This window comes from Cygnus olor, chromosome 2 (genome assembly GCF_009769625.2).
Source record: "Cygnus olor isolate bCygOlo1 chromosome 2, bCygOlo1.pri.v2, whole genome shotgun sequence".
NCBI lineage: Eukaryota > Metazoa > Chordata > Aves > Anseriformes > Anatidae > Cygnus > Cygnus olor.
Window position 1 is genome coordinate 49,994,985 of NC_049170.1, and position 14,783 is coordinate 50,009,767.

Genomic DNA, 14,783 nt, shown 5'->3' on the forward strand with positions numbered 1-14,783 from the left:
AAAATGTAATGAAGTCTGCCTGCCTTTTGATTGGCCCTTAGTGATACTAAAATGTAAACTATTAACCTTCAGGAAGTATAAATTCATCAAAAACTGTGATTCAATTACAGATTTTTAAAAGGTCTCTGGAACTGATAATGATTCAATGCAGAGAAATCTTTTCTGAGGAAATGAATTTTCTGTGCTTATAAGTTTATTCCAGATACGTTTATTCCAAACTTTTCAGTTTGTAGGAATAAAATGAGTATCTTCATATCTGGGCTTTAATCAGGTGCTTTTACAGTGAACAGCACTTGCACAGAATGTCTTTCTCTACTACATGTGTCTTTGCTCTGTACTCATGGCAGCAGAGGAGGTTCACTCCTTGGAAGTGGAAGAGTTTGTCTCCAATCCCAAGGAACACATTTAACTTGAGGTAGACAAGTTGTCCTGACATCAGCCATATAATTCTATGTTCTTGGACTGTATATGGTGCATAAAGGTTGTCAAGTCACAAAAAAAGTTCTCCAGTATCAAGAAATGAGTGCTCAATACTTTGTTGTGCTAATCTGTTGGACTGTAAGAGACTCCATTATATTGTTGTATAATGCACTAACGTAAAATGCTCACCTCTTCTTAAAGACAGGAGTAAAATTATTGATGTTACTACATGTGTATTGTTGTTGTATAGGCTACAGAGAAGCTGGTAGCTTTCCTGTTTGGAATTGCCTCACATATGGTGGCAGATGTTAGCTGGCATAGCCTGGGCATCGACCAAGGATTTCTAAAAGCCATGGGAGAAGTAAGCTTGCATTATTTTATTGATGTGACTGGAATTATTGGAGTTGATAGCCCAGCTTTGGAGTCTGGTGCGGAGAGGAGACAAAAGCTGGAGCCCTGATTAAGGGAAATTTTCAGAGACACATAATGAATGAAGTAGGCCAGGTTTGGGACCTGCACACTTTAGAGTTGCTTGGACAATTTGATTCTGCTCTCATGTTTGTATGGAAGGATGAGTAAAATGAACAGAAAGTTCTTTGTTTTTTTCTTTCTCCAGATTGATTTTCATGGTTCATATTCAGAAGCTCACAGTGTTGGTGATTTTGGTAATGTTTCTGTTCGCTGATCATAGATCCTTCTGTTGGGATAACTAGTCCACTTCAAAACCACAGTGGGTGATTCTGGCTCTTACCCTGTGCAATGGAGGAGCCAAGAATGAGTCATATGGACACTGTATTCTCACTCTGTCCCATAGTTTGTAAAACCCTCCTATCTCTGTCTGTGTGTTCTGTGTTTCAGGAGATGCAACAGGGCATGTATACACTTGTACTGAAAGCCAAAAACACAGGGTGAAGGATGCTGAAAGTTAAATGGAGTCACTTCTCTGATTTTAAATTTGACACCTTTTTTCTTATTCTCTGGACGTACAAAATATACAGTACACTTTCAGGTGAACCATTCATGTATTCCAAATGACAAAGCATTATACGGCTGGATACCATATAAAAATAGATAGCATAGCCACAGATAGATCCATTCATACTGTTATCTATGTCAGATACTCTTGTGTTTGGTTTCTTGACTTTTTATTTTTATTTTTTATTCCTCCATCTGCAGGAGGAGATGTACTAAGTCAGTTTGAGCTGGACTTTAGTTATCTGGCATCAAATTGGTAAGAAAATGAGCTTCAGTAGATGTTAATTTCTTTAATGATTACTTCTACTTATTCTATATTGTCACTGTTTTAATAAAATGCTGTTCTTCTATATCTTTCATTCCAACCCCTTGCAACTGTTGGAATTTTCCTCAATTTGGTATTCTTCATATATGTATTTCCTGTTTCCTGACATAAAAAACTGGGAGGACAGAAGAAAAAATAGTTTTACATGTAAGAACACAGCAAGAAAGATTGATTTTTTTTATCTCCGAAGGAAGTTATAAGTAATTATAGGTAAAATAGTCAATGAAAAAAGTTTGCTGGAATGTCCTAGCAATTATTTAAATAACTCAGTGGTAGTATCTCACTTAGATTTCCATTTTAATTTTTGAACATTGAGGATGTTTATGGCTACAGATGCTGAGGAATTCAGACAGGTTTTAAAAGCATAAAAACAAGCAACAGTTTTAGATATAGATGATATTTTTCTTGTATTTTTTAACCAAAATTAAAAAAAATGTGCTTTTTTTTTTTTTTTCTGCTGACAAAGTAGGTCATTTGAGTCTTGTTTTGTCTAGGTAGGGTTGTAGCTCATCTATGTGCAGAAGGCATGGTCAGTTAACTCATCAACTTTATCAACTCTGACACATCTCTGAGAAATGTTAAGATAGGAAGAATCAGCAATATCTGTTTGGCTAGGATTAGATTTGGATGGGAATAGGTTTGGCAACAGAGGAGAGTTGGAGAACATCCACCAAGATTGTGTGATCACCAAGCCAGGAAACCAGTGGAGAGAGTGTGGAAGCTCATGAGCAATAGCCATAGGGGAATGGTTCTACAGGTTTTTGACTGACCCGAATGGCAGGAGAGTGTTCCTACAGAGTGCAACTCTATGTGCAGTCCTGGTCTTTCTGGCATTTTTAAATCTTGATCACCTTATAGAGTCTTTTGAAATACAGAATATTTTAAAGCTGGCTGTTTTTATAGAAGCTGAATTACCTTTTGCCAGGTGATGTGAAAAAAATCTGGTTACAATACCTCAGTCTTGTTTTTAGGTATGTGCCGGTCAAAGACCTAGCCTCTATCTATCAGGAATTTTATGGAAGAGAGATCATAACTGAAGGCACAATTACTGACTGTACTTACCTGCTGTTTCTTGAACTGTAAGTTGGATAGCTTTGCGTGGGTTTTCATAAGTGAAACTTATGTAGGAAAATTATGATAATCCTGTTTTAAATTCTATCTCAGAAATTTATGCATTGAGGCCAGCAATACAACCTTCCTACTAGACCCCCAAAATCATAAGATACCTGATTTTTTCTAAAGGCTATAATACAAATGTGGACTGCTTAAATGACTGTTAAATTCATCATTACACCATAGCATCTGTGTCTTAGCTATTTAAAATATTTAAATGTTTAACATATTTAGGCCTGTTTATTTAAGAACAGTTATGTCTTCAAGTACTCTTGCGTTGTGTCATGTTACCAATATAATTTTCATGTACTGAAGGAGTAGTATACCTACCTAAATTGACAGTTTACCTACACTTTATGTAGTTCCTTTCAAATAATACATGGAGATAAGAACTAATATTTATTTTTTTATATCTGTTGGTGTATGCTTTTGAAGATACTAAACAGCCTAGGTGTATTCTTTATTTCAGTTAATAACTAATAGCCAAGCAGTATTTAAAAACACTGTGAATCCCTCCAAATTGAGAGCTGCATTAAAGTTAAGATTATCACTTATAGAAACCTTGAAAAGAACCTTTTAAATAATGAAATATCATTAAATGAAACTTGCTTGTTTCTGAAGAATTGTTATTTATTTTCTCAGACATGGAGAAAGACTTGCTGTTGCAAAGGTTGGTTTTCTTTTTTTTTTTCTTTCTTTTTTCTTTTTTAATAAAAATGAACATACAACATGAAGACAGTGCAATCCATCTTACTTAGTATGTTGCTTGTCTCTTAGCTTTTTCCAAGATATGCTAGTAAATCTCCATTTCTCGTGGAGAAGTTCCATGAGTATTTCCTTGGAGGAGTGGATGACATGGCATTCTGGACAAACAATATTTTTGAGCTGACGAGCCAAATGCTAGAGAATGGAACCAGGTATAATTGTGTTTCCTGCAATATGAAATGTAGTACTCAAGTTCAACACATTTAATTCTGAAGGCAGGTCATTTCCTGGAATAGGTGATGAACTTTAAATCCTCATGTGGACAAAGGGATTTCTTTGGCTGTCTTTTAACCAGGTGCACAGGAAGACATAGGCCTTGAGTTTGCACTTGTGACATGTTCACATTCCTTTCCCCAGGCAAGGCTCTGGCATGGCCAGCCGATACTTGACAGGGAAAATCTGGGACATTCTTTAAGACATGCCCAAGGAGCATGCTAAAATGCTGCATGGCAGCATAGTTTTTTTCCTGGACTGGTGATCTGAGCTGTGCCTGCACCCTGTGGCTGCTCTCAACAGCCAGCAAAGATGGCCTGTCCCAAGGGAGGTCAGATACTGCCTTCAGACACTGCAGGCAAATAGGATTAGATGGAGTAGGACTATATGTTCCATTGTTGGATGTTCAGGTTTGCACTCAGAATGTATTTTTTATTGAAGTTCTGGCCCTGTACTGCATTCGTACAAGTGTAACTTCACTGTAAATAATTTTATGAGAGCAACAGTGGGAATTAATCCATACATTTATATGGATAATGTCACCACAGATATTTGGGGAAATAATGTTTGAAATATGATATGGCAAAATCTGTTGAGTTCTTTGTTCCAAAATGTCACTTTCATTAGAAGATCATTAGAATTAATTAATTCTATTCTATAAACTCTATTAATAACATTAATAGAATTGTCAGGGCATGCTCAAGGACGTTTCATCTGAGAGTTATGTAGACACATGCAAGATTCATATAGAACCTAAGAAATTAATCAAGGTTACTAAAATAAATATCAAAGGAGTTTCTAAGGATTATAATGTTGCACTGAATTTGATTACTCAGGGCTTTTTGAGAGAGGTAATGCCTTCTAACAGAGGAATCAGTAAGGATAAAAGTTGAACTTTTAGTTCCACTTCCATTGCAAGAAGATCTTCAAAACACACTCTGAATATTTCTTTAGTGGCTGCTTCCTGCCTGAGAATCCTCTGTTTATAAACTGCACGAGGGAGCACAAGGACAGCTACATGTAAGTATAGCTTTGAAGGTTCAAAAACTTACTACTGGTGAAAGGTGAGTTTTCCACTGGATGGTGAGCTATTGAAAAGTAGAGATCTTCTGATTTTTATTTTATTTCCTTTTTATGGACGAATTTGAGATTGTCTTAACATGAATAAACAGGCTTCATATAGAGGAACTGTGTAGAACCTGGGATAGACTTTTACCTTCCAGCCAAAGGACAAGAATGCTTATCCAGCACCTGAAGTGCAAAATCTTCACATTTTATTTGGCAATATAGAACTCACCTGTTCAGAGCACAAGGAGTGTATGTATTCCTCTAGCAAACATCTTCCATGACTATTTTCTTCCCTTTGAGAAAGCACCTCTTGTGCTGATACTGGTGAATTTAATTTTCATTGAACTGCAACTGCAGAGTTCTGTTAAGCTTGTATTGGGATACTAGATTGTAATTTGTTTACAAGGATCACTTTCCTCTCCTTGAAGACTACAATGTAAGGAGCACACTTATTTGACAAGTTTTTTTAGTGCATAATAATAAAACCACAGGACTAATCTAAACTCTTTAATTCTGAATTTTGTTTTGGTAATGGAAATCAGAGTTTTCTTAGCTTTCCTGCGATAAGCATTAATGGTTCAATTTACAACTTCTATTTCAGTCAAATTGGGACAGTGGAATCAGTTGGTCAGAGATCCACAGGGAGAGAATGATAGGGAAGGAAATTAAGAACAAAAAGAAGTGATAAAAATCACGTTGTCAAAGACAGCAGTGCATGCTTGTAAATAGCCATGCTGAGAAAGAGAGGGCACGAAAGTGGAGAGATAACCATTAAAGTATGTCTTTTATTTTATTATAAATATTTTCACTCAAAAAAAGAAAAATAATGCCTATACATAGGTGAAAAGAGCAGCAGTGACTGGAGCTCAATTGGTAAAGGGGTTGTGAAATGTAATGTTATGTGGAGGCCTCATGGGTTGAAAGCTTAATGACCTTTATTCTATTGTTTTCTTATTGTGAGAAATTAGTTTTTAGCTTCAAGTTTTTACTATAGCTGTGAAAAGAGTTATCTGAGTATCTGAAAAGAGTATCTGAGAAGCCTCAGATACTGTGGCTTCAACTAACACTGCTATATATGAAAATATTTTATACAAAAAAAGTGAAGTCAGTAGGGCTGGAAGGACCATAAATTGGAGCAGAATTGTGGTCAGTGGACAGATGGTAATAGTCTTATGTGTTGGGAAAGAATAATTCGAGGGAAATACAGGAAATATCTGAAATGAGTGCAAATGACTGGTAGAATGTTAGTATACCAACAAATTAACTTCTTCTTTTTTGGGGAAAAAATAAAAAGTATTTAATAATTTAAGTGTGTGAAGTCAAGAAACAGCTATATAGCTTGAGAAATTTTGTATTCAGATGGTTAAATTGTTTTTTCCTGCCCATTTTTCAGTGCCTCAAGAATATTACTGATAAGTGGAATGTGCTAAACAAATTATGACAATGAAGTTAAAATATATAAATGTCTGGATACTTAACCAGTATTAGCTACAAATAAAACCCATGACTTTACTTGGGCTTAACTGCTATCTCTTGAGAACTCTCTTTATCAATGGGAGAAATGGCTATCCAATTTCATGCAATATGATTGCTTCTCCTAGCTTTGTCATAACACATTCATGTCATTAATTCAGTTGCTTTGTTATTACTACCTTCTTTATTTTAACAGAGACAAGCAATCAAAAAATGAACATCACAAGAACACAACCTCTTTGCTTCCAAATACTCTTGAAAAGAAAATAAAGTATACAGAGAGAGGAGTTCACTTTGATATACAATCTTGGGCAACAGTAAGTGAGAAGTGACACGTCAGGTAAAATTCAGCTCTGTATAAAATTGTTATAATTTCTGTCTGAGATGCTGTGTGATGGAGCAAGGTCTCTGAATGTAAACAGAAGCCTCTGATTTCATTTCATGAAAATTCCAGCTGCCATTGTTAATCTGTATATAATGTATATAATAAGTATATCATAAATACTAGCTTTTTTACACTTTCCTCATTTTGTAGCGAAGTTACAGTGCCAAAAATGACAAAATATATCTTTAATATTTATTTTTTATGGAATCATAGTAACTTTTTGGGGGCTAAGAAATCCCAGCAAAGAATAGCAGTGAGTAGTTAGGAATGCTCCATTTAGGACATAGAGGTGTTTGTCTCTATCTAAAACGGTGCTTACGACGCGAGTCAGAGTATACTTTGATCAGTGTGATGATTTCCACTGATGGTGACTTGAGTTTTGACATGGTCTGTACTGTTCTGGAATTTCAGCCTGTGTTTTAAGAATTCTTGTGTTTCTTTATTATTTTTATTTCAGAATTCCCTCCAATACATAAACCGTGCTTTTGCAAAAAATGTCTGGAGAGTGTTAGCATCTACACATCAAGAATCCTCTAAGTACATCTCCAAGCCAGCAGCTTCATATTTTCTTACTTCACCATATGCTAGACTTGGATGGTTGGTACTTTTTTTCTTCCTCAGACCCCCCTCCTAATTTCTGAAAATGTTGAGTACCAACCAAAATACAGTTTTTTATTCCTTGGATACTCTTTAAAGGTAATACTCCAAATCAGTTGGTGGCACAAATCTGTCAGAGTGGCTTATGTTGACTAGCCAGAGCTACAAGTTAACAGACAGGACCCTTTTTTCTTTCCAGTGTTAGCATAAGCCTCTTTGTGTCAGTACTGAATAAAACTGTAAAGAGCAGAAGTTCCATTCAGATGTCAACTGTAGTCAAATAAGTTCTTTCTTTGAAAGGGTTTTCTTGTCATTTTATTCAGAATGGAAAGAAGCAAAATTAGGACCATCATCAGCTCTAGTTCTGAACAGTATAGGAAGATTGTTACCCTTTTTTGGTTATTGGTTGATCATTACACCAAATTAGTTGTCTGTCATGAATCGTGCCTAACTGAGTGTTTTGGGAACTCCAGAAAATTAGTAAGAAGTTCAAAGATGCCACAGAAAGAGGCACATTCTCTCTTCTTTCCAGAGAGGTTCTATCTTTACATGCAGCAGAGAAGAGGAACGAAATAAATTTGTTTTTGCTGCTCATCTTGCTCTTTTTCTTCTGACTCAAAAATTGAAGACTTCATTCTTGAGGTTACTTCACACCAGCCAAATGAATGGTAGTTACTTATTTTCTCTACACGTTCCCTGTCTAAACTCCACCACATTACTAAGACCCATCTTCCATTTGCTTATCTACTATTACGTCCATTGATTAAATCAGAGGTTCAGTTAAAACGGTAGTTCATTTCACCTTTTGTATTCTGTCAGATGCAAGCAGCCCTTTTTCATGCTTCTTGTTCTGATTGCTCTTAGGTACCTTGTATCAGTAAGTAAAAAAGCAGTCCATACAAATGTGAGGTGCGTTAATGGAAGATTAACCTCTGTTTTTATTTAGTTCAAGAAAAAAAATCAATTATGCAATAGGAAAAATGCTGTGTAGATTCTTACAAAAATATAAGACACATCTCAGTTTACCTGAAAGTAAAAGTATTTATTTTCTGATAATGTAGTGGTAGTCTGGTGGCTAATCCTGATTTTTTTGACTCTCTTGGTGTACAGGGCAATGATTTCAGCTGACCTAAACCAGGATGGATATGAAGATCTGGTGGCTGGAGCACCAGGGTACAGCACACTGGGCCATATTCAGATAGGACGGGTGTACATAGTCTATGGCAATCACTCAGGTTTGCCACCAGAGGACATGGATCTAGATGGGAAAGCAGACAAAGTACTGGAGGGTCATCAGGTGAGGGGTCAAGTCAGATACTTGACACTTTTTTTTTGTTTTTGACTGAATGTGGTAAATTCTGGAACAAGAATATATTACGCATTTCAAGAAAAATAACTGTTACTTCAGTCACAGGAACAATTAAAGCAATATTGATCTGTAGGTTCAGTTATTTTACTATGCCAGATAAATGGGTTTTGTAACAAAATAGGCCCTTGATTAAGAGTGAGATAGATTCTCTGTAAGTCACAATGTATCTTGTTCAGTTCCCTGCATATAAGCAAATATTGTGAATTTCCTTTTTCATCTAAAACTATTAGTTCAATATAAGTCTCAATTCCTTTGAAGCTGCATTTTTTCAGGAATTGTTAACTTCTCACAAAACCACTGTTTATCTTTAGTAAGACTGTATGATACATAAGAAAATAGAGAAAACTATGATTTGGCAGGCTGGTGACTGGCTTGTAACTGAGAAGCGGGATCAAAGGATCTTTTTGAGTAATAAAGCTGATCCTCTGTTGAAAATAAAGTTATTTGCACAGAAGAGATTAGAAAGAGGTGAGATAAATTTCCTTGTAATCTGTTTCTGTGGTTATAAACTGTGGCGTAATAGCTGATGTCTTCTTACAGTGTTGTAGTGGTTCACAGTTGTAATACTATTAGCAGCAAAGATTGTAAGCATAAAGTCAGTGGTGCACTAGACTCAGAAGAGGAAATACCACAGCAGTCCCTCATTGTATCAGTTAGCTTATATTCTAACACTCCCATAACCTCAAAGAGAACAGCCCACTCCCAACTAGTGTATTGGTATGGTGGTTATTATTTGAGAGAACAGTGATACTAAGAAAATCTTAAGAATTTTTGGGATGGGTTTTTATTATCTCTGTTTCCAGTTTTTTCTTGCACTGTGATTGTAAATGTGCATTATACTTTGATAGTTTTGTCTTTAAAACATGTTATTTTCATGAGATCAATCCCTCCTCTTTTAGCCTTCAGGCAGATTTGGTTCTGCCTTGGCAGTCCTGGACTTTAATGAGGATGGAGTGCTAGATCTGGCAATTGGAGCACCTTCTGTGGGATCTCAGTTTCTCACTTACAAAGTAAGTCATGCACATGCTTTATAGTGAAATGACTGAAAGAATTTCTATTGTGTCTCAAGGTGATATTGTAATATAAACACAAACGTTTGTAGCCTTTGTGGTACTTTTGAGTAGATCAATGAAAGTTATCCATATCTCCCTTTCAGTGGCCTTTTGGCGCAAATCAGATTGCAGTTTTGAAGCACTGATGTGCTGGAAACATAAGGAGCCATTCATGACATCTGAGTGTACCATTTACTTTTTAAGAACAAAGAGTCTGGAAGGGACCTCATGTCAGTGAGCCTTGTCATTCACTGTCACAGGTCAACAGTTGATATCTAAAATGTGATATGGACACAGACACGTGCTAAAGTAATCAAATTAGGGAGTTTTAATGACTTGCAGCCAGATTAGCCCATATAATGGTCCCTTTGTGTTTTCAGCCCACCTGAATTGAGAGGCAAAATACATTACATTAAACCACTTTGATTAAGTTTAAAACTCTTCAGAATTTCAGATACTAACTTAGCTTCCTATTCCTAAGTAGGAATTTAAATGCTTGTATACAGACCCACTGGCATGGAAAATTACATACATCTGTTGTGGCTGGCACTGCCTCTGATTGCATTAAGTAATTGTCAACAAAATTAGAGCCACATGAACATGCATGTAATGAACATAGTATACAGTATACCAACCTTGCTCCTAAACTACAGTATGATGAAAATGTACTTCTCTGTACTTACCTAGTTTGTTGCCTGGTTATAGCAGTGTTAATTACAACATGAATATTTTTAGGTTTGGGGTGGAAAAGACAAATTTATGAGAAGGCTCGAATAGAAAAAATGCAGTTATATTAATAGTCCTTACAGACTGTTTTGTCTTGTATTTCATACTTGGTGCTGCCTTAGAAATCCTCTCATGTTGTGTTTGCTTTTCCTGCTGTTTAGGGTGCTGTGTACGTCTATTTTGGATCTAAGGGAAGAGGCTTGCCATCTCAGCCAAATGTTACCATAACTTGTCAGGTACATCGATCAGGCTAAAACAGGGCTACAAAAGCAGGAGGTGAGGTAAAGGGGAAAGGAGCCTGTGAGCTTAAAGACAGAACATTAAAATCAAACTTCTGATTGCAAGAGAATATAGACATGTAATTGGGGATGGTGAAGCAGGTGTTTGCATAGGTTGGTTTTATGTGGGAAAGATATCTGTACTTCAGTGCAGGGGAGGGAGCTGGGTGAACAAAAGGATGCACAGCCCTCTGGAAAAAAAAAAAAAAAAAAAAAGAGTTCATGGAGGGTAATTTGATAGAAGCAGACAAAGTTAGCCCTTTAGAAGTAAACCCCTCTATTTTGTTACAGAGTTGATGGTTTAAGTTCCATTTCAGTGTTAAACTAACTGTTTGTTACAGTATTCCTACTGTAATCTTGGTTGGTCCCTCCTGGCAGCTGACACTGATGGGGATGGAAATGCTGATCTGGTTGTTGGCTCTCCGTATGCACCTGGTAGTGGGCAGCAGAGAGGATTTGTGGCTGCATTTCACTCTCACTTCAACAGGAGTGACCAAGGTAGTATTTACTGAGTAAATTAATCTTCATACGTTATATGGCTGTTATGTTATATGTTATATGACTCATATGTTATATGACTTAATCATAAGATAATTCAGATTGGTGCATCAGCTACTCCTAGTTTTGGATCATCTGTAAACTTGTTGAGGGTACACCCTGCTCCATGATCCAGATCGTTAATGAAGACATCAAACAGAACTGGACCCAGCATTGACCCCCTGGTTATACCACTAGTTACTGGCCTCCAACTAGACTTTGCACCACTGATTACTACCCCCTGGGCTCAGCCATTCAGCCAGCTTTCAATCTACCTCACTGCCTGCGCATCCAGCCCATACTTCAGCAGCTTCCCTATGAGGATCTTATGGGAGACAGCGTCAGAGGCCTTAGTGAAGGCCAGGTACCCAATATCCACTGCTTTCTCCTCACCCATCAGGCTGGTCATTTCATCATAGAAACTCCTCAAGTTGGTCAGGCATGACTTCCCTTTGGTGAACCCTTGCTGACTATTCCTGACTTTCTTGTCCTTCGTGTGTGTTTGGAAATGTTTTCCAGGTTTAGTTGCTCTATCACCTTCCCAGGGATTAAGATGAGGCTGACTGGTCTGAAGGTTCCTAGGTCCTCCTTGAAGTTAGAAGTGACATTTTCCTCCCTCCAGTCTTTAGCACTTCTCCCAGTCACCATGATCATTCAGATTATTGAGAACTAATAATTAGGGAATAATTTGAAGATTCCTATTTGAATTATATCTCTTGCATTTATGCTCTTTAGATATATAATTCAAATTTATAGTTCTTTGAATTATATTCAAAGAATGATTCAAAGATTAGTCAGACCTACTTCCCCTGTGATCCCACCTGCCAATTGGTTGAATAAACTGAAGTCTGCTTGCCTAAATACCAAGCTCTGCTACCCTCTTAGTTGTTTTCTCACTCCATTCAGGCTCTTGAACTCCCCTGTTTCATGGCCATGACAGCTAAGGCTGCCATTGATTACCAGATCCCCAGCCAGTTCTGCCTTGTTAGTGGAAAGCAGATCAAGTTGTGCATCACCCCTGGTTAGCTTATCCAGTGCCTGTAATGAGAAGTTACTCCTGACACCTCCTAGAAATGATGTCTGTGTGCATCCTGCCATACTTTCAGCACATGTGAGGGAGGATCAAATCTTTCGTAAGAACTGGAATCTGTTGCAGAGAGAATTCTGTAGTGCCTTTTCTATTTCAGTTCTCTGTCTTGAAAAATTCAACAGTTGTCTCATGTTCTTGAGTGCTTGAGTAGTTCTTCTCACGGAGTTTATTTCAAGAAATGTCACTGAAAGATTAGTCTTTAATTAAATGTCTGGTGATTCAAATGAAGCAAACATAAAATTAAACTTATCTCTTTCTGAGGAATTTAGTTTGATACCTAACTAATAAAGGTAATAAAAAATGCTGAAGTTCTTTGTGTAGTAAGCATCCACTTTTTCCTATACTACTGTCAGTATCCTATAGTACTCAGTATATGCTGATTGTCTGATTAGTGAAAATTTATGTAGATGTACATCATAGGAAGGCGAATTCTTCCTTCTAGGAGCGCAGTCCTGGATTTTAGTATCTGAGGTAGACAGGCCTGCTAAAGTCACTAGTTTGGCATGTGGATAAAACTACAAACTAGTGAGACAAGTGTAACTGAATGACTATGTGAAAGCAAAGAAGCAGTGGATTCAATTGCCTATTGGTGATACCAAGGAGGACTGAAAGGTCTTCCTTAGAAATTTGCAAATGTACCTTGAGAGATGAACTTTCATTATTGTGTGCTCCTTCATGTGGACAAAGGGGAACACTACAAGGGAATGCAGTTAATGAGTACAGGTGATGGAGATTGTTATGAATGAGGAAGGAAAAGCCACATATAGAGGTAAATGAAGTTAGCAGGGGTGAGGCAGGATATGCAGGCATTTAAAGCTTCATCAGAATCACATAAATGAGTTTTCCAATAACTCCTACTAAATTTTTAGTGTATTCGACTTCATGTAAAATTAGAAACCATAACCAAAATGGATTTTACATTTCAAAACACCACTGACTTTTTTTTTAATAACTAAAACACAAAATGAATGACTTGAATTAAAGCCATAATTATTGATGCTCCCTCCCCATCCTGGAAGAACTATAAATTCTGATAAACAGCTTCAATTTTGCCCCATCCTGAAGAAGGACCTATCAGTTCATGGCAGACTTGACTGATAGCCTTTGTGTGCTTTGTGTAGGCTACTGCAATGCTTTAGAAGCAGGCTGTACTGAGTGAAGGCTTTCACCAGAGAGTACAATTGCAGACTGAATGTTGCTGTGCAGTGAAGTTAGCTGTAACTGGTGCCATATCGTAGGTGTATAGAAACTTCTCATCATAGGGTGAAACACTGGATGATTGCTAATAGAATTTTGTATGACAGGTTACACCAAGATTTAATTAATATTTTTCTGGTCTGTCAGGACTTCTGTCTGTAGAGGATGCTGACTGGATGGTGAAGGGGGAAGAAAACTATGCTTGGTTTGGATTTTCACTTGACAGCTGCCAAGTGGAGAATATAACATTACTGCTGATTGGTAGCCCTACATGGAAGAGCTGTGTTGGGTGTGTTGTAAATGATTGCTTTATTTCTCCTCTATCCTGCCCTACATTGGTAAAGATTTGTACTAGATTAGACTTCCTGCTTTTGAGGAACTTTCCTCTTTGTCCTTAGAATACTTTTATTCATATTTTTATGCCTTTACCCTTCCTTGTGTATTTAGAGAGGGGGTCTTTGCTTTTAGAGACACTTAAGAACTTGTGGGGTTTTCTTGGTGGGAGGGGTCACAAAAACACCAAGTAGGAACGCCTAAAATAATCCTACAGATAGCAATGACATTTTCAAAAGCAAGCCAAATGCAAAAATGTATTGGGTGTTAACGAAGTGGATGGACGGACAAAGTTTGTGCCCAAAATGTCTGGTAACTTGTTAAAACAAGCATGGGATTACTAAAATAGATTTATAGGAGGGGAAAATATTCTAAGATGAACAATCATGTCTGAATCTACAGAAAGTTGAATGACATAATATACAAATATATTTTACATTCTAATTCAAGCTGCAATCCCTTCTCATCGGATGTCAGGCAGAGTGTTGGGAAGGTGTATGGATATAACCCACCAAGCACAAAGTACTGGTTTGCAGTAGCTGGAGACAAGGTAGGGCTCCCTATATAGTATAGTCCTTATATATATTATTTGAAATAAAGCGACATTCTGTGGAAATGACATAAGCATTTAAAAATTTAACAGGCAATGGGCAGAATGGGTTTGTCTCTGGCTAGTGGTGTGATGTCCGTGACTGGAATCAACAGAAAAGTTTTGGTGGTGGGTGCACCTACTACAGGTATGTCTTTCTGAAATTTGGAAAACATTTCTGCTTTGGGATATTCCTTTCTGTATGACTGGAGAATAGAATCAAAGTTAAAACTTAGAAAAGAGACCTTTTATCTGCCATAGAATTTTAAGATATTTAG

The 14,783-nt window shown here is 37.0% G+C and overlaps 1 protein-coding gene across 3 annotated transcripts in view; it reads left to right on the top strand.

Annotated features, from left to right (window-relative positions):
- GPLD1 (glycosylphosphatidylinositol specific phospholipase D1) overlaps positions 1-14,783 on the top strand; it is a 29,650-nt gene that overhangs the window by 8,757 nt on the left and 6,110 nt on the right. For 2 of the 3 annotated variants that reach the window (XM_040549847.1, XM_040549850.1), the window contains 16 exons: positions 671-781; positions 1,037-1,085; positions 1,597-1,651; positions 2,692-2,799; positions 3,476-3,503; positions 3,611-3,750; positions 4,766-4,831; positions 6,549-6,669; positions 7,195-7,334; positions 8,445-8,631; positions 9,603-9,713; positions 10,643-10,717; positions 11,101-11,257; positions 13,731-13,872; positions 14,367-14,466; positions 14,560-14,653. In XM_040549847.1, the coding sequence (XP_040405781.1) occupies positions 671-781; positions 1,037-1,085; positions 1,597-1,651; positions 2,692-2,799; positions 3,476-3,503; positions 3,611-3,750; positions 4,766-4,831; positions 6,549-6,669; positions 7,195-7,334; positions 8,445-8,631; positions 9,603-9,713; positions 10,643-10,717; positions 11,101-11,257; positions 13,731-13,872; positions 14,367-14,466; positions 14,560-14,653 (1,684 nt within the window). The remainder of the gene's footprint in view (positions 1-670; positions 782-1,036; positions 1,086-1,596; positions 1,652-2,691; positions 2,800-3,475; positions 3,504-3,610; positions 3,751-4,765; positions 4,832-6,548; positions 6,670-7,194; positions 7,335-8,444; positions 8,632-9,602; positions 9,714-10,642; positions 10,718-11,100; positions 11,258-13,730; positions 13,873-14,366; positions 14,467-14,559; positions 14,654-14,783) is intronic. The other variant, XM_040549848.1, reaches the window with a different exon arrangement.